Raw genomic sequence first — 25,543 nt, forward strand, 5'->3', positions numbered from 1 at the left:
GTTGATTATTCGTTGCTTGATTTTTTACGGCTGGCTTGTTGTTTGGTTGGCGAGGAGGTAGGGATAGGAGCTGCTGGGCAGAAGGCTAAGGACCGCGAGGTGCTAATGGTACGCCATGCCCAAGCATTTACCAACCAGTGAGTCCGCAAGTTATATGCCCACAATGTAACATCATTCGAATTTAAACATATTTTGTACACCGAATTCAGCAGGATAATCCCTCTGTAATCGACTCACTCCAGTATGTGCCCTTTGTTGTAGATTTGGCGTATGAGGCAATCCAACCAACCAGAGAGCATTTCTTTGTCCTCTCATATCTTTAGAAGTACATCCACCGAGTACGACTGGTAAAACTGCTTGCTCACTTCCGTGTTTAAGAAGCTCGACCGGGATCTCGTCCTTCCCAGCAGCCTTACAGTTCTTCAGTTTGCTGACAGCCTTTTAAACCTCTCTTGTGATCGGTGGGTTCACAGCTCGATCGTTATCGTCAATGTTCATCCTGTTTCTCGCTATTTTTCCATTGTCACCGTTCAACAACTGCTGAAAATGCTTCTTCCTCCTGGTAACCACCGCCGTTTTATCGGTCAGCAAATTCCCTTCGCTGTCTTTGCACACATACGGTATTGTGCCGCGCGCCATTAACCATTGCTTAAAATCTCAAATCTCCACATATCGTTCCGGCTTGAGTTAGCTTGAGCATCAGCTACCACACTGTCTTCGTGCTGCCTTTTCTTTCTGCGGCGGATTCGCCTTTCTTCGCCTCTCGCTGTCCTGTACCGCTCTCTGTTCTACCGCTTACCGGCCACAAGCATACAGCTTCTAGCTTCATCCCTCACATCTATCACTCTTATTCGACCCTGTCGTTTCGTCTTCGTCGTTGATCAATGCAACCACTTCCCGCACCACTGTGGTTCTTTTTTCTTGTAGCCCAAACAGTTCACTACAACTGCTTCATAGAACGATTTTCCTCAAAATCAATAGCATTGGAGCTAGATTTTTCAAATAAATTACATGGAAATTGTTTTTGTCGTGAGTCAAAATTGTCAAAAAAAACAAACAAAAAAACATTTATTTTACCATACCGAAAACATGTATAAGATTTTATCCAAATCGAAGATTATCGGGTATGATTTGTAAAAATATCAACTCATTCTGGATGGAATTCGTTTCTAGTAAGAGACTGTTTCTAGTGCACTTAGAATACTAATCTGAGAAACAGGCTCTGTCCCAGTGAAGAGGTAATGGCAAGAAGAAGAACCAGAATAAGAAGAATACATAAAGCGCAGTGACGTGTTAATTTATCTGAATCACTCCAAGTTCACCACCCCACTCGTCAGAAACGGAAGCCGGCTGAGATGAGAAGCAGTGATCATTTTCTCGCGCAAAATTTCTGAACGAAATCATTTTCACCATTTTCATCAGTACGTATATCGGCGCAAAGTGCTCAGTGTCTTCTGGTGTGCGTTTACCAAGTCTAATAATAAAGGTCTATTTACACGCTTGGCACACGGGCAGCGGCGGAAGAAATTTTGGTGGTATTTTTAAATCAAACATCTGTGCAGCGTGAGCGGAATTTATATTGTTGTGATTATCCGTTCGATTGAATCTGAGAGAGAAAACGTGAAAATGTTATGTAGCTTGCAGTGAAACGGTGCGCGGGCGGAGATCGTGTGTGATAGTGCGTTGCGGAACCAATTTACAAATTGTGCTCATCGAATGGGAATCGTAATTGAAACTTCTTATGACTCATCGTACGGCAAAGTCAAGATTCTATCGTAGCTCGTAAGCAAACCGAGCGCACCCAACGGGTTAAGTGTGCGTGATTGAAAAATTGAGATCACTGAGCTAACGCAGGGTGGCGTCAGCTCTAAATATGCAAAGTCAATGTGATGAATCAAACGACAAAAATGATAAATACGAATTCGAAGTGACACACTAGTGCAACAAGAAAGCTGATACTTTTCTGCTGGTGGTTTAGGTGAAAACGAATGCAATGGAGATAATTTGTGTGCTGTGTATGATGCAAAAAAAAATGTCGTAAAAAAGTTGTTGGAGAAAACAACAAGATAGTGGAAGACAAATGTGAACCGGGAATGAGGTTAGCAGAACGAAATGCCAAGGCATGTTTGAAGCTTGTGCTTAAAAGTGATTTGAACTCCGAAACAGTGTTCCACATCTTTTTCGTAGAAAGAGCTATAGGGGGAGATCACGCAGCAGTACCGGACAGCACGATATCCTTCAGTACGACGCATATTGTGGCCAACTATGAGCTCTGTAGCTTCCAAAAAAACCCGCTGCCGAAGTGAAATTAAAGTGCCAAGAATAGGATCCAGCTCCCCATCGCCATATATTTGAATATAATTATCAGTGCTTCTCTACAATGCTCTTGAAACTTTAACAAATTCCATTTTTGAGGACAGGAGCATTGCAATTTCAAAATTTTGATCCGTGAAAATAGACGATGATCTTTAACTTTTGACCCGCCTTAAAAACGTGAGGAGAAGGCAATTTCAACGCACTCGCGATCCTGCTATGGAAATTATATGGCAGGATTTGCAGAAAGAAATCAAGAAACATTTTGCACAATTAAGAACAATAATTTTGAAAATAAGATTTCTCAATTGGACCCTGGCTCTAAGCCCTTTTGGAAATAATCTAAAATATTGAAAAAAAAAAACTCAGAAGCCAAAACCGGCATTGAAAGAGGAAAACAAATTATTACTAACCAATTGCGAAAGAGCTCAAAAACTTGCTATGCAGTTTTAAAGCGCACACAATTTTAATAGAGAACGAAAATATTCTCAATCAAGAGAACGTTTTCGAAAATTCCTGGGAGACTGATTTGGAAGAAGTGAGAACTATTATTAAAAAATTCAAAAATATGAAAGCTCCTGGCGATGATGGAATTTTCTACATTCTCATTAAAAAACTTCCAGAAAGTAGCTTATCATTCTTAGTTGATATATTTAACAAATATTTTCAATTAGCATATTATCCTGACAAATGGAAAAATGCTAAGGATGTGCCAAATTAAAAACCAGACAAAAATCCTGCAGAAGCTTCTAGCTATCGTCCAATCAGTTTGCTTTCCTCCATCAGTAAACTTTTTGAAAAGGTCATTTTGATCAGAATGATGGCCCACATCAACAAAAATTCAATATTTGCCAATGAACAGTTCAAATTCCGCCATGGACATTCGACCGAAGGCGCATCATCAGCGGAAGTCGTGCCTTCTATGGGCTCCAGAAGAAACTGCGGTCAAGAAAGATTCACCCCCGCACCAAATGCACGATGTACAAAACGCTCATAAGACCGGTAGTCCTCTATGGGCATGAGGCGTGGACTATGCTCGAGGAGGACTTGCAAGCTCTTGGGGTTTTCGAACGCCGAGTACTAAGGACGATCTTCGGCGGCGTGCAGGAGAACGGCGTGTGGCGGCGAAGGATGAACCACGAGCTCGCTCAACTCTACGGCGAACCCAGTATCGTGAAGGTAGCTAAAGCTGGAAGGATACGCTGGGCAGGGCATGTTGCAAGAATGCCGGACAACAACCCTGTAAAGATGGTGTTCGCCACGAATCCGGTCGGAACAAGAAGGCGTGGGGCGCAGCGAGCTAGGTGGATGGACCAGGTACACCAGGACCTGGAGAGCGTGGGTCACAGTCGAGGATGGAGAGAAGCGGCCATGAACCGAGGGAATTGGCGAAATATTGTTGGCGAGGCTTTATCAAGATAATTGATGTAAAGCCAAATAAGTAAGTAAGTACATTCGACCACTCATCAACTTTTACGTGTAACGAATTTGATCCGTTCCAACAAATCTGAAGGCTATTCTACTGGTCTTGCTCTTCTAGTGCTCTTCGACAGTGTTTGGCATAAAGGTTTGAACGTAAAATTAAAAAACTTTCATTTTCCAACATACATTATTAGAATTATTTAAAGTTATCTGTCAAATCGTACACTTCAGGTTAATTATCAGAACTTCAGATCTGAAAGACTTCCTGTAAGAGCTGGTGTTCCCCATGGCAGCATTTTGGGACCAATTTTATACAATATTTTCACATCTGACTTACCTGAGATACCTGGAAGATAATGGATGTCGAAAATCCTTGTTTGCGGATGACACAGGCCTCTTCGCCAAAGGACAAAGCCTGCATGTCATCTGTAGTCAATTGCAAAAAAGTTTAGATATTTTTTCTTCATACTTGCAAAATGGAAGATTTCTCCTAATGCTTCCAAATCTCGACTTATCATATTCCCACATAAACCCAAAGCTCTTTATCTGATACCTTCAAGTAGACATGCTGTCACGATGAGAGGGGTTCCAATAAATTGGTCAGATGAAGTTAAGTATCTAGGGCTCATGCTAGATAAGAATTTACCTTTCAAAAATCACATTGAGGGCATTCAAGCCAAATGCAATAAATATGTAAAATGTCTCTATCCCCTTATTAATAGAAAATCAAAACTTTGTCTTAAGAACAAGCTTTTGATATTAAAACAAATTTTCAGGCCAGCCATGTTGTATGCTGTACCAATATGGACTAGCTGTTGTAATAACAGGAAGAAAGCTCTGCAGTGAATTCAAAATAAAATTTTGAAAATGATTCTGAAGCTTCCCCTCTGGCATAGTACCCATGAGTTACATAGACTATCCAATGTTGAAACACTGGAAGAAATGTCAAATAAAATAATTAATAATTTCAGGTGAAAATCGTTACAATCTTATATTGCCACGATTAATGCGTTATATGTTTAGGTCAAGTTAGGTTAAGTTAATTGAAAACTGTTTTTTTTTTCTCTCTTATAAGCAGGTGAAATCAACTCACCTGTAAAAAATCTGAACTGCTACGGCAAATAAAATGTAATATGTTGTTAACAAAACGTTAATAAAATCTTAAATTTGTTTTACCAAATTAGGATGATAGTGTTGTCTAATAACACAGAACACTTAGATATAAGAAATTAATGTAATGTTTGGAATGATACTAATAAAGAAATTAGAAAAAAAAGTCAGTGCTTCTGAACATGAGATACTAATATAAAACACCAAAGAAACGAAAACAAACGTACTTCGAAATCATAAAATCATTAATCCATATTGAAAAAATAAAATAAAAACAATATGTTGTTCTTTATTTTTGCACTGGTGTCTCAATATAGATTCAATCCCAATTGCTTGAAGATCTCGGTATACAATTTGCAAAAGTGTAAGATAAATTAACATTCAAAACAACATTGTAAAAGAGATAAGTTTGTGGACAAAAAAATATAGAGAAAACGTGGCAAGAAGGTCGAAAGAAGAAAGTCCGAAAGGACAAAAAGTCGAAAATGACTCCCTTGAAGACGAATTCCGTGTCAAATCAGTCACTCAACTGAACTCGACTATCTTCGATTATCATTAAATTTTGCACATAGTTTTTAGTATGGTAGAATTAGTGTTTTTCATAGAGAAATCGATTATTTTGACTCAAGAATAACATTTGAAAATGGAACATGTTTCCATGCAATTTATTTGGAAAATTCTAACTCTGAAACTTTTGGTTTTGGAGAAAAAATTTCTATGAAGAAGTTGTAGTGAACCGGAATGACTCATCTCGTTAAAAGTTCGTATCAGCATTTATTGATGGAACATTTCCAAATCATAAATGGTGCTTCTCTTTCTCATACTCACGAGCTAATGAAAGTCAAAATTGTTGCAAAAATTGCGTTTTCCTTATGCGTAAATTTGTCAAATTCGAAACAATGATTTCAATGGTTAAGGATGACACTACCGAAGTTTCATGTCTGACTAAAGACCTGAAAACAATATGAACAAGGATAATGCGGTTCTCACTAAAAATGGCATCGCCTAAAACAATTCCGTTGTCAAAACTTTCATGAGTACGCTAAATTAGAATACATTAACGAACTACTGTTAAGAATGTAGAATTTCCATAGGCAATTGCCTACATTTTGCCGTATTCCGTGGTTCGAGGTGTTTTTAATTTTAATATAACTCAAAAAGTAATTGCGTTTTAAGCGTTTGGCTTTCATATTCGGCTACAGGGTCCATGATTTAAGTAAGTAATGACATTTGCAATATTACCGAACGTTGTTTACATAGGTGATCAATGTTATCCCATATCAGGTAAATTAAAAAGTTGCAAAAAACATTTTTTTTAAACATGCTTAAATCTGTGACCCATAGCTAGTGACTATATACTGTATTTTGTTTTTAATACAGTATACAGTCACCAGCTATGGGTGTCAGTACTTGTTTTAAAAATATAAAATTGGTAACATTTGCATTTTCAAACGAAATATATAAGAAATATTTAAAAAAATGATCAATGTTACCACGGTTACGGTTTTCCACCGTTGAGAAAATTCGTAGAGAAAAGCCGGAAAAACTATGTTCCAATTAGTGAAAAACATTCAAAAATATATTTTTGAGAAGGTAATTTCATAAGCTTTAATCGCTGATATTTTTGATATGTGCTTTTTTTCGTTTTTGAGTTATGGCCAATTTTGTGGAAAATGACCATATAAGCCTTTTCTTTTCAACGGTGGGAAATTTTGTGGAAAACTGTTTCCAGTTAATATTTTTTTTTTTATTCCTGAGAAAATTTGCTTTCATTTTCATAAAAAAAAACTTTGTTTCTACGATGCTTCTTTCTTGAGTTATGATTTTTCAAAGAAAAGGCTCAAAATGGCACATTTGCACATTTTTTTACAAAATTGGCCATAACTCAAAAACGAAAAAAAAATACCATTTCAAAAATTTCAGCGATTAAAGCTTATGAAATTATCTTCTCAAAAATATTTTTTTGAAAATTTTCCACGAGTTGGAGCATAGTTTTTCCGGCTTTTCTTTACGAATTTTCTCAACGGTGGAAAACTTTTTCCAGTTAATATTTTTTTTTATTCCTGAGAAAATTTGCTTTCATTTTCATAAGAAAAAACTTTGTTTCTACGATGCTTCGTTCTTGAGTTATGGTTTTTCAAAGTAAGTAGTGTCAGAGGAAAACAAAAAATTCCAACTGAGTTTTCCGGGAAAATAAGCGACCCTGAATTTTTCTAATTTTTTTTATTCATATATTGATGAGCCCTGCCTGTGGAAAAGTTTCATGAAAATCTCAGAACCTCTCAGCCCACTTTGTACGGAAATAAAAAAACAATCCCCTGGAGGGAAATGGGTTTTCAAAGTTTGGTTTCTTACTTTTTGTTTTTTGACCTTTTGTCATTTCAACCTTTTGTATTGAACTGACAACTAGTCATTTCTCCTGAAGTTGAAATATTCGATACGACACAAATTCCACCTCCAAAATGTGTTCCGTGTTGAAAGCCGGTCTTGAAAAGTGATTTGATGATGGAAATTTATCAAATTTGATGGTGACATGCATTATCAAAATGCAACGCTAAAAGTAGTATTGATATTTTCAAATATATTTTCGCACGAAACAAAGTGATGAAATTTAGAGGAAATTGGTTACTAGATTGCATAGCCCCAATAATTTTGAAGTTTAGACTTTAAGCTTAACGGGTTGGGGTTCCGGTTACTGGGGATATTACAATTGTATAAAATTTAACATCCAATTTATTCAAAATACTTTAATTTAAAATATTACCAAAAGTTCAAAACTTGTCAATTTACAAATTTATACTAACGAGAACATACAGGGATCGCTTACGTCACGTAGACAGAGCGCAACAAGGGCATTTGCCACACTATCATACGTAAACGCCTCAGTATTATTTGGGATTTAACGCAAGAGCAAAAATGAAATACGAAAAACATGACTAGGGTGCCGGTACCAATGGTTGTAATGTACCAGTAGATTGGACTATGGAATAAAACGTACATTTTTCGATAAAAACGACATGTGCTATTTTTGGTGGATAGATCGCCTCTAGTTTAGTCGATTTGCCAAATTTCAGCTTTTTATTTTATCAAAAAGTCATATAAATAATTAAGTTTACGCAAAAAATTTGCTCCCTTGCACCAGTAGTTGCCGTCGTGTTCCAATAGTGGATCAACGGATGGAAGCAGTTTTTAAAATGGATGTATAAAAATGTAGAGAAGTCAAAGAGATGATCTTTTTGCTTCATTCGAAAGATATAAGTTGCTGTTCCGAGCGAAAAATGTTAAACCTATGTAAACATTTACCATTTCGTTTAAAATTCCTTGTATCATTCCCGAACGTCTACTACTGGAGCACTAGCGCAACTACTGGAACACGTGTACCAATAGTGGCTCAAGCGATTTTATGTTAAAAAAAATAGTTTTATCACTCTTTTTATATTTTTCCCATATGGTATAGGTTGAAATCTTTCTGCTGACGCCAAAAGATCTCTGTTAAGGCTTTTCGTTATTTTGTTATGATTTTTTATAGTTTAGGTAGTCCACTAATGGCACCGGCACCCTAAGTGTTATATTTGACGGCCTGATGAACCAGAAATTCTGTCACCTAGATAAAGTTATTTATACAACACCATCCTTTAATTACAAATGATTTTGGATTTAGTTTAGTGTTTGTTGTTAGTTGTATAGTGATGAAAAATTCACATTTTTTGTAGCTCGATCGAAAGAGCACATTTTTCGAGTATAACACGATTGTATTGAACTTCAATATCTTAATTTTGATATTATAAATGATTAAAAAAGATTTCCATCCGTCGACTCAATGACATTTCAGTTTACATAATGACAGCTCGTCCCGAAGTAAAATTTGCTGAGGGATGATTCAAAAGTGATTTCCATACTAATTTCAAACTTGTTTTAAAAATAGTTCCAGTAGGCGAATTCCGGCGCGCATTTTCTTCGAAGAAAAGAAAATTTTCTTGCTGGTGGATTATAGAAGAAAATGTCTTCTCTTCGAAGAAAATGTGCGCCGGAATTCACCAACAGGTCACGGAAAATTGTAAAACTTTTGATTTTAGTTCAGTTTTTAACGTAGATTCAGAATATGTAAGAAACTGGTTACCCCTAAACAAGCCAATTCCAAACTGATACAACTGACCGGTGTTTGGTTCTGCGCAGGGAGTGAATCCTGAGAAAATTGAGAGAATCTCTAATGTACCGCTCTCTGTAACTATCATAATATGCTGTACATTATGAGAGACGGTTTATCGTATACTGCTACAACTTTGAAGTTCGTGGATTGTTTATCGTTCCAGTAAACAAGCGAGAAAAATGGATTTTATCATCGCTCTTTCTTTGGGGCTCTTTTTCGCTGCTTCCATTTATCATACTTGTTACAACTTGCGATACATTGACGTTCGTGGACCGCAACAAATGGGATGTTTTTCATTGCTTCCTTTCATCGTGCTTCATACTCAAATGAGAGTGAATTCGGCAATGCCTGGTATTGCGAGAGATCTTACCAAAGGGAGCAGGCTAAGGCCTGATTCCGTACTTTTACTGGTTACTTGCCTCCAGTTTCCAACATCTTTCTCCACTTGGTCACCACCAAGCTCACTTCGCCCCTTTTCCTCTTGTACCGGCCAGATTTGAGGTGCAGGATTGTTGTCCGGCATTCTCACAACATGGCCTATCCATCTTACCCTTCCAGGATGACTTTCTGGATAACGGATTCACCGTAGAGTTGCGCAAGTTTGTTATTTATTTTCCTCCTCCATACGCCGTTTTCACATACTTCGCTAAAGGTCCTATTCGAGCATTGTCAACTAGTTTGGGACAACATAGGGTAACGACTGTTTACATCGTTTGCAACAGTTGGCGTCAGCGGCAAAAAGTGTAAACCACAACCTATGAAACATTCAGTTACTCTCCGCCGAGCGGCGACACTGATCACGTTACGCACGGTTCTCAAATTTCTCAAACCCCCAACACAAGCACATGGAAGAATGGCCAAGTCGAGAACTGTCAAAACGTATGGAAAATAATTTAAAACGTAAATTACTTGCAATTAGGAAACTGAATTGAAAAAATAATGATTATAAATCAAGCGTAATGTGAATAAATAGGGGGAGATCCCTCAGTACCGGATTGCACTCAATACCAGATATAGAGCTTGAGCTTGAGCTTGATTGGCCGCCCGTGGATACCTACTACTCCAGTATCGCCAGATCAGCTGCACTTACACAAGGAACCAACCGAATGACTGCTTGGGACTAACAGACACCCTCAGTGTATAGATGCTAGTGATCTTCTATTTTTAGGCGACAATGGTGCCTGCCGCGTCAGAATGCAGACCAATGTGGGGAAGGGGGAGGAAATGATGTTACACTTATACTGGCCCACTGTATACCGTGGAGTCCGACTGGATTGGTGGAAAGGCATGGCTGAGAGGTTTGCTTTTGTGGTTAGCAGACTGCCTATGAATCAGGCGCAAGGAAAGGCATGCGCGGGGCAGAATGAAAGCATTGTCCGTCTCTGGTTCTAGCGTTTGCTATGAACGAATAGTTTGAGTGTGACAGATTTAGAATGGAAGATAGAAGCAAATGAGAGATACACAACTACAAAGTACGAGGAAAGGGACGGGCCTGGGATTGAACCCATGACCTTCTGCTTATGAAGCAGAAGTGGTAGCCATCAGACCACCAACCCCGTCTTCCTTATAAAAAAGTCTTAGAATAGATAAAGAATATTGAAAATAATTATAAACAAAAAACAGTATAATTTCTTAAAAGTTTCTGGGGACATCACATGAAAATCGAATCCAAGAAGGGTTCCATGGAAAAAATGATGCAGGATTTCCAATTATCTGAATGAATTATTCAAACATTTAAGATAAATTCAAGTAAAGATTTCTCATATACATTAATCTCAAAGAGTAAACGCGAATTAAGTTAAATAATTGTTTAAGAATTCCTGTTATTGATAAAGAAATACTTAAGAAAATAACATGGGATTTCTTGACCAAGGATACGCCAAGAAATCTCTCCAGTGGTTTTCAAGGAAAAATGCTCAAAGATCTCATCAGTGGAATTCTTGGTTGAAACCTTTATAAATTCCTAGAATGATTCGTGTGGGAATTCTTAAAGAATCTTTGAAAATTCAGGTTGAAATTTTCAGAATCTCTGGGTCATTTCCTTTATCAATCCCTTAGTAAATTGACGACTATATAGGAACGCCAGATAGATTATTACTAGCAATTTCATTGAGGTTTTACGCCGAAAGCATTTTTTAATTCTAGGAAAATTCCTGGTGGCATTGTGCACAATACTATGTAGAGTTTCTACACGAAAGCGCTGGAAAAAATTCTTTGTATGTTTGGCGATTGTTTGTTCTGAAGAAATCCAGTTAAAATTTCTGCAATAATTCCTGAATGAATTTTAGAATAAAGTCTTGGAAATATATTCTCGTTTATTTTTTCAACGGAATCTAAGAAGAATCTCTGGAGACGTTTAAAAAAATTATGAGAAAAATTCATTATGCCATATAAGTTAAAAGAAATATCCTGATGAATTATTTAAGGTCACCCGAGAATAAAGTTGGATGATTGTCGGGCCGTATTTTTAAATTAATAAAAAAAGGAATTTTATGTTGCAGTCAATATTTAAAATAAAAACATAAAATAAAAATATAGAATATTTTTTTTTGTATTTTTAATGTTACTACCCAAGTTTGTACCCGAAATATCTTTCCTCGCCTTGAGTCTCCCAAGTGGTCTTGTACATGAAAAAAATAATATTTGAATCAGTAAAAATAGCAAATGAAAATCGATTTTTTTGCGTACTTATTTTACAGAATACATGATTTATTAAGTACTTCAAACATTGCAATTTAAAAAAAATGCACGCATCTAGCCTTTAACTCATGTATATACTATAAGTTGAAAACTGGTATCAACCCAATTTTAACAAAAATGCAGATGGAACTACTTGTGATTCACTGTTTTAGAGGCAGTACATATTGTGGGGCCTTGCCTCAGTTTCAGCTTGACTTCATTGGGTTCACCCCATGAATGTGCGCACTTGCTACACCAATTAATCAAACACCATTGTGGGTGGACATCGGTGAACATAGCGGGATTTGGGGCAAGTGTGCCACCTTAAGCAAATTGTTCTCTAACTTTGTCTAAAGCTTAAAAAACCCGCCAATTCAACCTCACGATGTTAGTTTCACATCTTTTCATAAGCACTGTGCCATTTAAAAAGAAAATAATTTCAAAAAGTATTAGTTTTGGAGCTCCTAAAATATCATCCAAAATACCCTGATTTTCAACACTATGGGGCAAGTGTGCCACCCTTATGGGGCAAGACAGCCATCGAATGAACATTCATGTAATTCTACTTGTAATGAAATTTTCATTATTTCCTGCTAATACTGCTAACAAAGCAGAGCCTAATTGACAATTTTAAAAATGTGTTTAGGTTTACCGTCATGAGGGGATGCTTTATAACAAGGTTCATCACATGCGGAACTCTCTACTAGTCAATTCGAATAACTAAAATCGTTATTTTTGTCTCCATTCAATGCGATATATGAATTACTCTTTCATTATAGAGGATCTGTATAATATTACACAAGATCAGCACTAAATAAAGGTAAAATATTGATGAAAATAAGTAAAATAGTTCTTAAAACGCCTAAAACCATGTTATTATCGAATATTTGGAGAAAAAATCATTGTGGGAGCAAAAATGTTCGCTATTCCTCTTCTACACTTCAAAAACCACTACTGGTGCCTCATTTTGGTTCATTATCATGATTTTGTTGATGATGTTTACTTTTCTATGAATTTCACTCCAACCAATTTTGTTTACCAAATAGGTGGCACACTTGCCCCAAAAAGTATAGATTTCAACCAAAATGGATTTTGTATGTAAAACTAAAGATTTTTTTCATTCAAATGCCACAATTACTTACCCATTTGTATAGCTTCCCAATGTACAGTACGTTTGAAAAATTCGTTATTAATTTACCTCTCACCATGCTATTCAGAAACAACGAAATCTTATATAAAATCACTGAAATTTTATGGTTTTCACAAAAGTCGATATAAATACGTGAAAAATAGAGCAATTTGCGTCATATTTTGACCATTGTATTATGGACTATAAGGGAACATATTGTTAAGCTCAAATAAAAAATATAGTTTGTAGTTTTTACAAAAATCAGGGGTGGCACACTTGCCCCAAATTCCGCTACATACACTATACAATAATTTAGCTTGTTGTATATTTTGAAACAATATTTATCTTTTTTTGTGATTACCAATTAATAATCTCCGCCGCGATTCTACCAAACAAAATTTACGAGCAAAACGAAGCAATGATGTAATTCTTCCGATGATAAAGCTATTTGAGAGAAAATACTTACTCAGCTCCAGCTGTTTTACTGGCGACCGGCTATGTGTGAACGAATTTATCTCTCCTCTGCGCAGTGCGATTCAATCAGTAGTGGATATACGACGAAGATGGTGGTACACAAAATCATTTTAGCACACCAACCAAACGGACCGCTGCTGGACAAACGGACGTGAACACTTTCAAGGTTGACTTGACACACATGATAATGGGCTCGTCCGCCCATGCATTGATGAATGCACACTAGGGTGCGGCTTAGTTTTCGAAAGTTCTCGAAACCATAAACAGTAAGGTTTAGAGGTGTCGCAAGCAACTTGAAGGTGAACTTCAAAATTTAATGTATGGTGTTTTTCAAAGCTTACATAATATTGTTGATATCAAATTTTTTAGCAACATTCTATTCAAAATATAGTTTATGAAAAGCTTTTAGAACATTAAACTATTCTGAAATTTTAACTAGTATTAGTTAAAAGAACATTTCTCAAAATGTTGCCATACTCTACGAATACGCCGTATCTTTCGATGCCATTTGGAAGCTGCACGAAACCATGGGCTATCTGAAACGATTAACAATTGGATTCATGAAATGCTCCAAAACCGACATCTCTTCTCGACATTGCGCCAAGCTGCGATTCGGAAATTAAGTGTTTGCAGATGCCCCAAGGGGGAGTCTTGATACCACTTTTGTGGAATCTCGTAGCAGATACGCTATTGAGGCAACTCAATAATTGCGGTTTTCCAACTTATGGATTTGCCGACGACTATCTAGTTTTGATCTTTGGTATGTGCATAGGCACCCTATTCGACCTGATGCAAAGTGCTCTTCAGCTAGTCGAGAGTTTGTGTCGCCAATATGGCCTTTTGGTTAACCTGAATAAAACATCTATTGTTCTTTTTATGGAAAAACGGAACCGCGACGGAATTCAGCCTTTACGTCTTTTTGGCATTGAGATTAATGTTAGTGATCATTTAAAGTATGTCGGAGTCATTCTAGATTGCTCCAAGTGATCTCATAATTGCTTGTCACTTTCTTTACATGACATTTACCACACAGTTTCCTTCACGGGAAGAGTGGACGTCTGGCTGTTTGCTCATTGCAATATTGCTATAGACTCTCTTTACGCTCATGCGTATTACAGTACCCTTTTTAGGGTATGAAGCTACATGCTGTCATTTCGCTTATGCGATTTTCCCTCTTCAAGGGACCCTACTCCTATTTCCTCCCATTCACTTTGCTTTCCCATCGGATAGATGATGAAATAGGCTCAAATATGGCGATGGCACAAATCTCCCAATTGGCGGGGAACGTGCCTTTGGAGCCGGCCTTCTGATACCTGATACTTGATACATCACTACCGATCTGACCCAAAATTTGTCAGAACTCTATTTCCATAATCAAGATTGTAAAGAAAGTATGAGAAATAGGATTTTCAACCTTTTTCGTAATTTGAACCACCCTAATGTACACTGGCGGGAAATAAAGGTAGTGCAGCGCGACCGCGGCGACCGAAGATGGTTGATGCCGCCGCCGACATGTGCGCGCTCCGTTGCCTTGCATTGATGAGCCCACGCTTTGAAATGGTGTGGTTCCACAGTGATTGATCTGTAATGCTAGGGGTTCGGTAGACAATAAACAGCTATGCATTTTGTATATTAGCGTTGGTGGCAGAAAATTGGCCGCAAAATAAAGACCTACATGCACTATTTTCCGCATTATTTTAAAATCGATAACGCATTTTGTGCGATTTGTGCTCAGACGTTCACACTCATGCGCAACACAGGATGTTTATGCAACCATTCGTTGAAAGTTGGCTCTAATAGTTTTCTTATGATAATGTTGTAGTATTTAATTAGCTTTCAAGTAAAACTTTAAATATCTTTATAATCAATCAAGTGTAAGTTTCTTGATACTCATTTAATCATTTTGATGCATTTTTCTGCCTTCACATTACACTGCGAAACATTGTTTTGTCACAAGCAAAAATCACTATTTACGCTTAATTTACAACAGATCTCAAACATAACTCATAAACAAAAACTAATCATAAACTCTTCTTCAACACATAAAGAAGAATACTTGTAAAAAAAGTTAATAAAGAAAAACTCGTTTTAATCAGAATTTAATCATACATTTTAAACCAAACTACCATCAAGTCACCATTCGCCGTGCGGCTTCCTTCAAGGTGCACGTATATTAATGCCAACAGAAATTCGAACAATGTTTACAGACAATATAGTTTATGGTCAAATAAGGTTTAACTACTTGAGCTTAAGCCTGAGCTTGATTGGCCGCCCGTGGTTGCTACTCCAGTATCGCCAGATCAGCTGGACTTACACAAGGAATCAACCAGATGACTGCTTGGGACTAACAGACACCCTCAGTGTATAAGTGCTGGTGATCTTCTATTTTAAGGCGATAATGGCGCTTGCCACGTCAGAATGCAGTCAGGAATGGAGGAATTGATGATGCATTAAACTGGCTTTCACAGTAAACCGTATATACCACTGCGTCTACGTCAGTTAATGCGGGAAGGTGTTTGGTGCTGTTTGGATAACAGGCTATGTATGCCTGCCTACAAAGCAAAGCCATGCTGAAGGTGTCTGGGTTCGAATCCCGGTCGGTCCAGGATCTTTTCGTAATGGAAATTTCCTTGACTTCCCTGGGCATAGAGTATCATCGTACCTGCCACACGATATACGAATGAGAAAATGGCAACTTTGGCAAAGAAAGCTTTCAGTTAATAACTGTGGAAGTGCTCATAAGAACACTAAGCTGAGAAGCAGGCTCTGTCCCCGTGAGGACGTCAATGCCAAGAAGAAGAAGATGGATGCGTAGAGAAACGGTTTTTTTTGTCCTTCTCGGGATATAGCAAATGCTATGATAGAGCAACTGTGATAGAGCAACTGTGATACTCTAAGAGTGGAAGACAGAAGTAAGTGAAATATACAACTAAAAAGTACGAGGAACGGGACGGGCCTGGGATTCAACCCATGGTCATCCTTTTTTTTAATTTCTATATTTGTGTCATTCCAAACATTACATTCATTTTTTATATATAGGTGTTCTGTGTTATTAGACAACACTACCATCCTAATTTGGTAAAACAAATTTAAGATTTTATTAACATTTTGTTAACAACATATTACATTTCGTTTGCCGTAGCAGTTCAGATTTTTTACAGGTGAGTTGATTTCACCTGCTTATAAGAGAGAAAAAACGCTTTGAATTTACTTAACCTAACTTAACCTAAACATATAACGCATTAATCGTGGCAATAGAAGATTGTAACGATTTTCGCCTGAAATTATTAATTATTTTATTCGACTTTTGTTCCAATGTTTCAACATTGGATATTCTATGTAACTCATTGGTACTATACCAGGGAGGAAGCTTCAGAATCATTTTCAAAATTTTATTTTGAATTCTCTGCAGAACTTTCTTCCTGGTATTACAACAGCTAGTCCATATTGGTACAGCATACAACATGGCTGACCTGAAAATTTGTTTGAATATCAAAAGGGGCCCAGATAGCCGTAGCGGTAAACGCGCAGCTATTCAGCATGACCATGCTGAGGGTCGTGGGTTCGAATCTCGCTGGTCGAGGGACTTTTCGTAAAGGAAATTTTCTCGATTCCCAGGGCATAGAGTATCTTCGTACCTGCCACACGATATACACATGCAAAAATGGTCAATCGGCAAAGAAAGCTCTCAGTTAATAACTGTGGAAGTGCTCATAAGAACACCAATCTGAGAAGCAGGATTTGTCCCAGTTAGGACGTAACGCCAGAAAGAAGAAGAAGAATCAAAAGCTTGTTCTTAAGACAAAGTTTTGATTTTCTATTAATAAGGGGATAGAGACATTTTACATATTTATTACATTTGGCTTGAATGCCCTCAATGTGATTTTTGAAAGTTAAATTCTTATCTAGCATGAGCAATAGATACTTAGCTTCATCTGACCAATTTATTGGAACCCCTCTCATCGTGACAACATGTCTACTTGAAGGTTTCAAATAAAAAGCTTTTGGTTTATATGGGAAGGTGGTAGGTCATTTGGCATGAAGCCGTTTGGCATTAAGTCGTTTGGCATAAAGCCGTTTGGCATAAAGTCGTTTGGCATAATGGTCGTTTGGTATAATGAGTCTGAAACCAAGAATTTCTCAATTATTCGTTTTTAAGTTTCTATTGAATCTTTCTGATGACATCAGGCTTGTTTTGGAGTCAATTGATACAAAATGTCACTTTATTCAACAATTATTCGCTCTTGAATAAATTTAAGCATATTATGAAATCATTGCCATTAGTAATTTATTATTTATCCAGAAATTACCCTTCTTACAAATATTAATTCCTCTTTTGAGTTTCGCTATTGGAACAAATTTTTGCACTGAAGCATAAGCACAAATTTACCCTTCTTTTAATTTTTCTATTTTTTTTTTTCTAAATATGATGTAACCATAATTATAGGTATGAAAACTGTTGATTTAAAATGTCAATAAATTTCTCCTTGTTTATGCATAGGCTGTTCCTTGGAGCTATATTTTTTAAGTATTTTTTTGTTCCCAACTGACAAAAGGGCGGCAATCGATAACATTGATCTGCTCAAATTATCAGCGAAAAGAGAAAGAGTAACTTCGATGGGTTGTGCTATTTTTCCCCGAATGTTGTTTCCCCGAGCGCCAGTTCCCCGAATATCCCGTTTCTCCGACTAGCCCACTTCCCCGAAAAGTTTTTAGCACTCATAATTGTCGTACAAAGTTACGGTTACATTTCAGGGTGGTAAACGAACTGACCATCTAATATGCACCCTTCTCTATTTAATTGGCAGTTCTTTCGAGTTTTACCGTCCTCAACATTTTTTGCCAACATGTGTATAGCCGAGAATGACAGAATAGTTCTTTATTTTGACGGTTTATCGTTCTTTTTCGTCACCACTTTTCGGCGAAACCAGTCATTCGGGAATACTTTTTTATGTCCTTTCGTTTTATTATGCCGCAATAATTTTTGGCGTACATTCTTCTATTGGTTCAATTATAAATTTTGCCTTCTTTCAAAAATAAGCTGTTCTTTATATTTATACTGTTTTAAATTTATTATTTAGTAAAGCTAAATGTTAATCATTTTTTATATTTTGCTGTTTTATAAATTCTTGCCAGATGTGTTGTTAGAATGATAATTACTTTAGAACCTGCCAATATTCAACATATACTTTTTTTGGGGCAAACACGTGATCTCTTTCCGAGATATGCTGGAATAAATATCATTTTAATCACAAATTTTCCCTAATCTCGATAATAGACGCTGTTTGTGATGTACACTTCCAAAATAAGAATTTATATTGAACCATTGAAAAGTTTTGCCACTAATATTTTCTTTTAAAGATGTGTTGTTTATTTGAACTATGCTGTGATTTTTTTTTTGCGTTAGAGCCTTAAACATTTTAATCGAAAAATAATCTGCTCTCGTATATAGGCTATTTTTGCATTAAGTCGCATTGATAGATCTTTGGATTAGAGCTTTTGATATTTTGCAAAAAAAAATCCATTCTTTTATCAAGTTATTTTCATCGAGTGTTACGTCCAAACTGGGACAGAGCTTGATCTGCAGCGAAATATTCTATTAGCGTTCCTTTGATGAATAACTGCGAACTTTCTTTACCAATTTACTTTCTTTTACATATTTATATCGCAACAAGCTCAAAGATACTCTATGTTTTGAGATGTAGAGACACGTCAAGAGTTTTATTTAGTAATGCTCTCTAATGTCACAACAATTTTTGAAATTCATAGCTTGGAAAATCTCTAAACCAACACCGCGCTTGTTTAGAACCTACCAAGTTTTTTTGCTCAATGGCTTTCATCTCGGTAAAAGCTTAAAAATACCGATATTTATTTTAAGTCAATCATTATGCCAAACGGCCATTATGCCAAATGACCATTATGCCAAACGGCCATTATGCTAAACGACCATTATGCCAAACGACTTTATGCCAAACGGCTTTATGCCAAACGGGGTACAATCATTATTAGTTGAGTTTTGGAAGCATTAGGAGAAATCTTCCATTTTTGCAATTATGAAGAAAATATATCCAAACTTTTTTGCAATCGACTACATATGACACGCAGGCTTCGTCCTTTGCTCTCCGCCAAACAAGGATTTTTGACATCCCTGATGTCAGATGTGAAAATATTGTTTATTTATGTCCCAAAATGCTGCCTTGGGGAATACCAGCTCTTACAGGAAGTCTTTCAGATCTGGAGTTCTGATAATTAACCTGAAGTGTACGATTTGACAGATAACTTTGAATTATTCTAACAATGTATGGTGGAAAATTAAAGATTTTTTAATTTTACAATCAAACCTCCATGCCAAACACTGTCGAATGCTTTTTCTATGTCTAGAAGAGCAAGACCAGTAGAATAGCCTTCAGATTTGTTGGAACGGATCAAGTTTGTTACACGTAAAAGTTGATGAGTGGTCGAATGTTCATGGCGGAATCCGAACTGTTCATTGGCAAAAATTGAATTTTCGTTGATGTGGACCAACATTCTGTTCAAAATGACCTTTTCAAAAAGTTTACTGATGGAGGAAAGCAAACTGATTGGACGATAGCTAGAAGCTTCTGCAGGATTTCTGTCTGGTTTTATAATTGGAACAACCTTAGCATTTTTCCATTTGTCGGGAAAATACGCTAATTGTTGAATAAGTATATCAACTAAAAATGATAAGCTACTTTCTTGAAGTTTCTTGATGAGGATGTAGAAAACTCCATCCTCGCCAGGAGCTTTCATATTTTTGATTTTTTAATAATAGTTCTCACTTCTTTCAAATCAGTCTCACAGGCATTTTCGAAAACGTTCTCTTGATTGAGAATATTTTCCAAGTCCTGAGTAACTTGATTTTCAATTGGACTAGTAAGTCCTAAATTAAAATTGTGCGCACTTTCAAACTGCATAGCAAGTTTTTGAGCTTTTTCGCAATTGGTTAGTAATAATTTGTTTTCGTCTTTCAATGCCGGTATTGGCTTCTGAGGTTTTTTTCAAAATTTTAGATAATTTCCAAAAGGGCTTAGAGCCAAGGTCCGATAGAGAAAGCTTGTTTTCAAATTTTTGTTTCTTAATTGTGAAAAACGTTTTGTTTGTAAAGAAATGTTAACATCAAGATTAGAATCAATATATGTTTAATATATATTCCAGTCGGCTCGAAAATAATTGAAAGAGGAGCTGATAGGATTGAGAATCGCTTCTTGAGATATTTGAAATGTAACAGGGACATGATCACAATCAAAATCAGCATGAGTAATCAGTTGGCTACAAAGATGACTAGAGTTGGTTAAGACCAAATCAATTGTAGATGGATTTCTAGAAGAGGAAAAACATGTAGGGCTATCAGAGTATTGGTACGATGCGCACTGGTTAAGATCATTGTTCCATACTTTTTGCCTGTGAATGTGGCTTGTATTTATGGGCGGATTATTACCTCGTTTGTTATCAAAATGTTGTATCATGCTCACACATAAAAATGGAGCTATATTCTGAATAAGTAGGATTTATTCAGAATATAGCTCATCAGACTGATTATACAATATACCTGTTCCATCCGATCTACAAGAAAAATCATCTCAATTTTTCTCTTTGCATTTTCCAGATACGACATAATTTGAAAACAAAACCAAATGAATTACACATAAACGAAACCAACGATTCACTGAATAGAAGTAACCAAATCAAAACTGATTCCAAAGATGGCAGACCACGATCAAAAGAATATGAAAATGCAAGAAGCCTACATTTCTCCGGGAATTTCACGGGAACGAAGTTTTATCCGAACTTCCAACCAGCAGGTAATGGATATGGTAATTATTTCGTCATGCTGTTACACTTTAACCCATTTTAACTAATCGAATATATTTTCTTTTAACATGAAATCTGTCTGTTCAATTGGTGGAGGTATCATTATCCGAATCTATTATACCTGTATCTATCTGTAAAAATTAGAAACGAAATCAATCATTTCCTAATGTATGCTTACTTTACTACAGAACGCCAACAAACGACGCAGCCTAGCCTTCACCCAGAGTCAGGCTATGCAACATGCCCAACAACAACAGTTGCGTGGTAAGCCACCGATGGAAATCTATCGTCCTCCAAGTAATACCTGCTACTAACAGTAACCTTTTAATGACAAATTTGTAACTTCAACCGCCCGTAGATGTTCGCATGGATGGACACCCGAACAAACTCAACGTGCATGCCCAAGAATTTCAGATGAATCAACTTCAGGACGGACGTATCCCGCTGCAGAACTCTAGGTTGGCATATTTGACTGAGCTTCGTTGAAACAAATCATCATATTTAAATCTTGGATTTTTCCAGGTCTCTCAACATTTACAGCAGCTCCCTGCAGCACTCGAAATCGAACGTCCATATGCCGTTGAATATGCATCCTCGAGCACAAATGCAACTGGGCAACATCGGCAGTCCTCAACGAGGACCGATCATGATGTCTACCCATCCGATGCAACACGTGGGAGTACAGCTACAAGGCTCCCATATGCCATTGGTCAACTCACCGTCCAGCGGAAATATTTTACACGTATGATCTAGTATTGCAAGAAACGCTCTTATATATGATTAATACCAACCTCTTCCATAGTCTGGACCACGAGTGAAATTCGCGCCGGAGCCGGTGGTTCACGCGGCTCAACATCCAAATACCAGCTTCCAAGCAGCTCAGAACAACTCCTCCAGCAGTGGCCTACCATCACCTTCGGGCATGTATCCACCGGGAAGCAATAGTCCGATGAGCCTTGCACCATTACAGCGCTCTAAGTCGCTATCTTCGGCTGATACGTTGACGCGCGGATTGGCTGGACTGGGACTTGCCGTGGGACCCGAAGCCAACGATATTGGACAATTTTCGCCGGAGATCCAGGCCATCCTCAGCAAGGCGATCGAAGATCCGAATCAGCTCAATGCCCGATGCCTGATGGAACTGGCAATGCAGCTGATGCAACGGGCAGTTGATGGACGAAGGTATGGTATTGTAGGATTATCTTTTTTTCATTAAGACGAGAAGACAGAAAATTCGGAAGTATATCCTTATCCAGCATTATGTCCTATAAGCATGCGAAGAACTATACCTAAATGAGGCATACACTGTCAATATAGAACTATTTAACGACTTCTAAGTTCTGCACCAGCACTATATTGCCAACTCCCACAATAGGTGAAGTTAAGGATGCTATCGAACAGCTCAAGAACAACAAAGCAGCTGGGAAGGATGTTATTGGAGCGGAACTTATTAAAATGGGAACGGACCGGTTGGCTACTTGTCTGCACCGATTGATAGCCAGGATGTGGGATACAGAACAGATTCCGGAGGAGTGGAAGGACGGAATAATATATCCAAAATACAAAAAGGGTGACAAGCTAGAATGTGTGAACTATCGAGCAATCACCATTCTTTGGCGGAGTATATTACAACGGCGTATGGAGGAGAAGATTGAACCACGAGCTTGCGCAACTCTACGGTGAACCCAGTATTCAGAAAGGCGCCAAAGCTGGAAGAGTACGATGGGTGGGCACGTTGTGAGAATGCCGGAGAACAATCCCGCAAAAATGGTGTTCACCTCGAATGCGGCCGGTACAAGACGAAGAGGAGCGCAACGAGCTAAGTGGTTTGACCATGTGAAGCAGGATCTTGGAAATGTGGGGCGATCGAGAAACTGGATGCTAGCAGCCATAGACCGAGTAGGTTGGCGTAACAATGTGGCGCAGGTCATGTGTTGAAAGACGTAGGGTCATCAAAAGTAAAGTAAGTATGTTTACTGGATACACTCGGTGAACTCTTGGAAAGGGTGAAATACACAGAGAGCGAGAACGGACTATCAGAAAGGAAGTTTGGATTCCGGAAAGGGAGGTCGACGGTGGAGGCAAATCTGACGGTGCTAGAGAGGGCCGAGAAAGAATTGAAACAAAAGCATAGAGAGGATCGTTACTATGCCGTGGTCACGATAGATGTGAAGAATGCGTTCAACAGTATCAGCTGAGAGGCCATTGCCACAGCGCTGTACATAATGCGGGTTCCCGACTACTTGTGCTAGATTTTGAAGAGCTACTTCAAAAACCGAGTCCTGAGGGATGAAAGCGATGCCGACCCGAAGGAGTTAAGAATAACGGCTGGAGTCCAACAAGGATCCATACTGGGTCCAACGCTGTGGAATGCGATTTACGACGGGGTCCTACCGCTGGAGCTACCCAAGGGGGTCGAAATCGTGGGCTATGCCGATGACTTTGCCCAAAGGGAAATGGGTGAGACGCAGGAGAAAGTAGAAGTGTTGGCAACGGAGGCAATTGGCCTTGTCGAAGATTGGATGGAGGGAGTCAAACTGAAGGAAACCCAGCACAAAACGGAGGTGCTACTAATTAGCAACTGCACAGCAGTCATGCACGGGGACATCACTGTCGGGCGGCATGCAATAGCATCACAGTGAACACTGAAACGCCTGGACGTAAAGCTAGACGATCGGCTGAGCTTCAACAGTCACGTCGATTATGCATGCGAGAAGCCGGCGAAGACGAGCAGTGCGCTCACAAGAATTATGCCCAACACAGGTGGTCTTAGAAGCATCTAGGTAGCTGGCGTATCAACATCGCTTGTAGGATATGGTGCACAAGCCTGGGGCAAGGCTCTACAGACCAAGCGGAATCGAGAGAAGTTAAACAGCGCATTCCGACTAATTACCATGCGAGTGATGAGCGCGTACAGTTTGATCCAGATCTGCATCATCCTGTCCGAAGACACTGACTGTTATCAGCGAAGAGAAGCCAGGCAGGTGAAAAAGTTGGCAGGTATCAGGTATCAGAAGGCCGGCTCCAAAGGCACGTTCCCCACCAGTTGGGAGATTTGTGCCATCGCCATATTTGAGCCTATTTCATCATCTACCCGATGGGAGAGGAAAGGGAAGGGAAAGATGGGAGGAAATAGGAGTGGGGTCCCTTGAAGAGGGAAGATCGCATAAGCGAAATGAGAGCATGTAGCTCCATACCACAATGGGTTCGAACAGCGCCCTAAAAAGGGCACTGCAAAACGCATGAGCGTAAAGAGAGCCTATAGCTCATTACCACAGCGGGTTAAGAATAACAGAATGTCCTGAAGATTCAAGCTTCTGAATTCAGTTTCACTTAATAAGTGTTTACCAAGTAATTGGAATCGCATTTGCACAAAAACTGGACAGTTACATATCAGGTGATACGAAGTTCCATAATCGGAGTCACAACTATCACACACAAATGAGTCAGCACGCTGAATATTTGCCATGTGATAGTTGAGTCGGCAGTGGCCTGTCAACGCTCTGACCAAGAGACTGCAATTCTGCTTTGACAGATTTGTTAAATACTTCGACACCCTTGGAGATGGCTCAGTAATGTACAATTTTGTTTGACGACATGACTCCAAACTATTCCAATATTGCTTGTGCTGAGTTGCCGCCCAAGAGTTTATCTGAAGCTTCACCCAGCACTTCGAAATTGGAATAGCCGGCTCAGGGCCAATGAAGTCATGCGATGCTCCATCGCGAGCTAGCTCATCGGCCAATTCATTTCCAGCGATGGAAGAATGGCCAGGTACCCATACAAGGTTTACAGAGTTGACTGAATTCAGTTCCTCAATTTGAGTTCGACATGCGATAACAAGCTTCGACCTTGAGTTGGCCGAAGCAGGAGCTTTTATAGCACTCTTGTAGTCTTTACAGACCGCAGAGAACAAGCTTCTTCAAAAACTTCCATAATGTAGGATGTTGTAGTATCAACGGCATCATCCAGATCACTTGGATTTTCAATGGACGGAGAATATCCATGAAATTTGGTCGCAACCAATTCAATATAGAGTTCCCAGTTTGTTGAGCGGGGATTCCTAAAACGCAAAGTCTGCGCAGTTACATTTGAATGTTCAAAGAAGATGTAGCGATGATCAGATAATGATTCCTCATCAGATACATGCCAATTCGTCAACTCGTGACTGATTTTTTTCGAGCAGAGCGTTATGTCTAACACTTCTTCTCTATTAGAAACCATGAAGGTTGGGCGATTGCCTATGTTAAGTAATCCAAGGTCGGTACTACTTAAGTATTCCATCAGACTGGAGCCTCTCAAATTGATATCTGAGCTGCCCCAGATGATGTGATGAGCATTGGCATCACTGCCCACAATCAGCGGAAGGCCTTTTGTTAGGCAGTGTACGACAACTCGTTTGAAGTCATCCGTTGGGGATGGTTCATCATGTG

General features: G+C 38.3%; 1 protein-coding gene across 12 annotated transcripts in view; it reads left to right on the top strand.

Moving 5' to 3' along the window:
- The window catches only part of LOC5569178, a 41,374-nt gene that overhangs the window by 5,325 nt on the left and 10,506 nt on the right, over nucleotides 1–25,543 (top strand). The window contains exons 1-7 of one of the 12 annotated variants that reach the window (XM_021845344.1): nucleotides 1,320–1,421; nucleotides 20,905–21,112; nucleotides 21,201–21,233; nucleotides 21,299–21,407; nucleotides 21,469–21,568; nucleotides 21,633–21,852; nucleotides 21,913–22,292. In XM_021845344.1, the coding sequence (XP_021701036.1) occupies nucleotides 21,002–21,112; nucleotides 21,201–21,233; nucleotides 21,299–21,407; nucleotides 21,469–21,568; nucleotides 21,633–21,852; nucleotides 21,913–22,292 (953 nt within the window). In that variant the 5' untranslated portion in view covers nucleotides 1,320–1,421; nucleotides 20,905–21,001. Of the gene's footprint in view, nucleotides 1–1,319; nucleotides 1,422–1,643; nucleotides 2,099–20,904; nucleotides 21,113–21,200; nucleotides 21,234–21,298; nucleotides 21,408–21,468; nucleotides 21,569–21,632; nucleotides 21,853–21,912; nucleotides 22,293–25,543 lie in introns of those variants that run through there. The other 11 variants (XM_021845347.1, XM_021845345.1, XM_021845343.1 and 8 more) reach the window with 11 other exon arrangements.

Source organism: Aedes aegypti, chromosome 2, assembly GCF_002204515.2.
Source record: "Aedes aegypti strain LVP_AGWG chromosome 2, AaegL5.0 Primary Assembly, whole genome shotgun sequence".
NCBI lineage: Eukaryota > Metazoa > Arthropoda > Insecta > Diptera > Culicidae > Aedes > Aedes aegypti.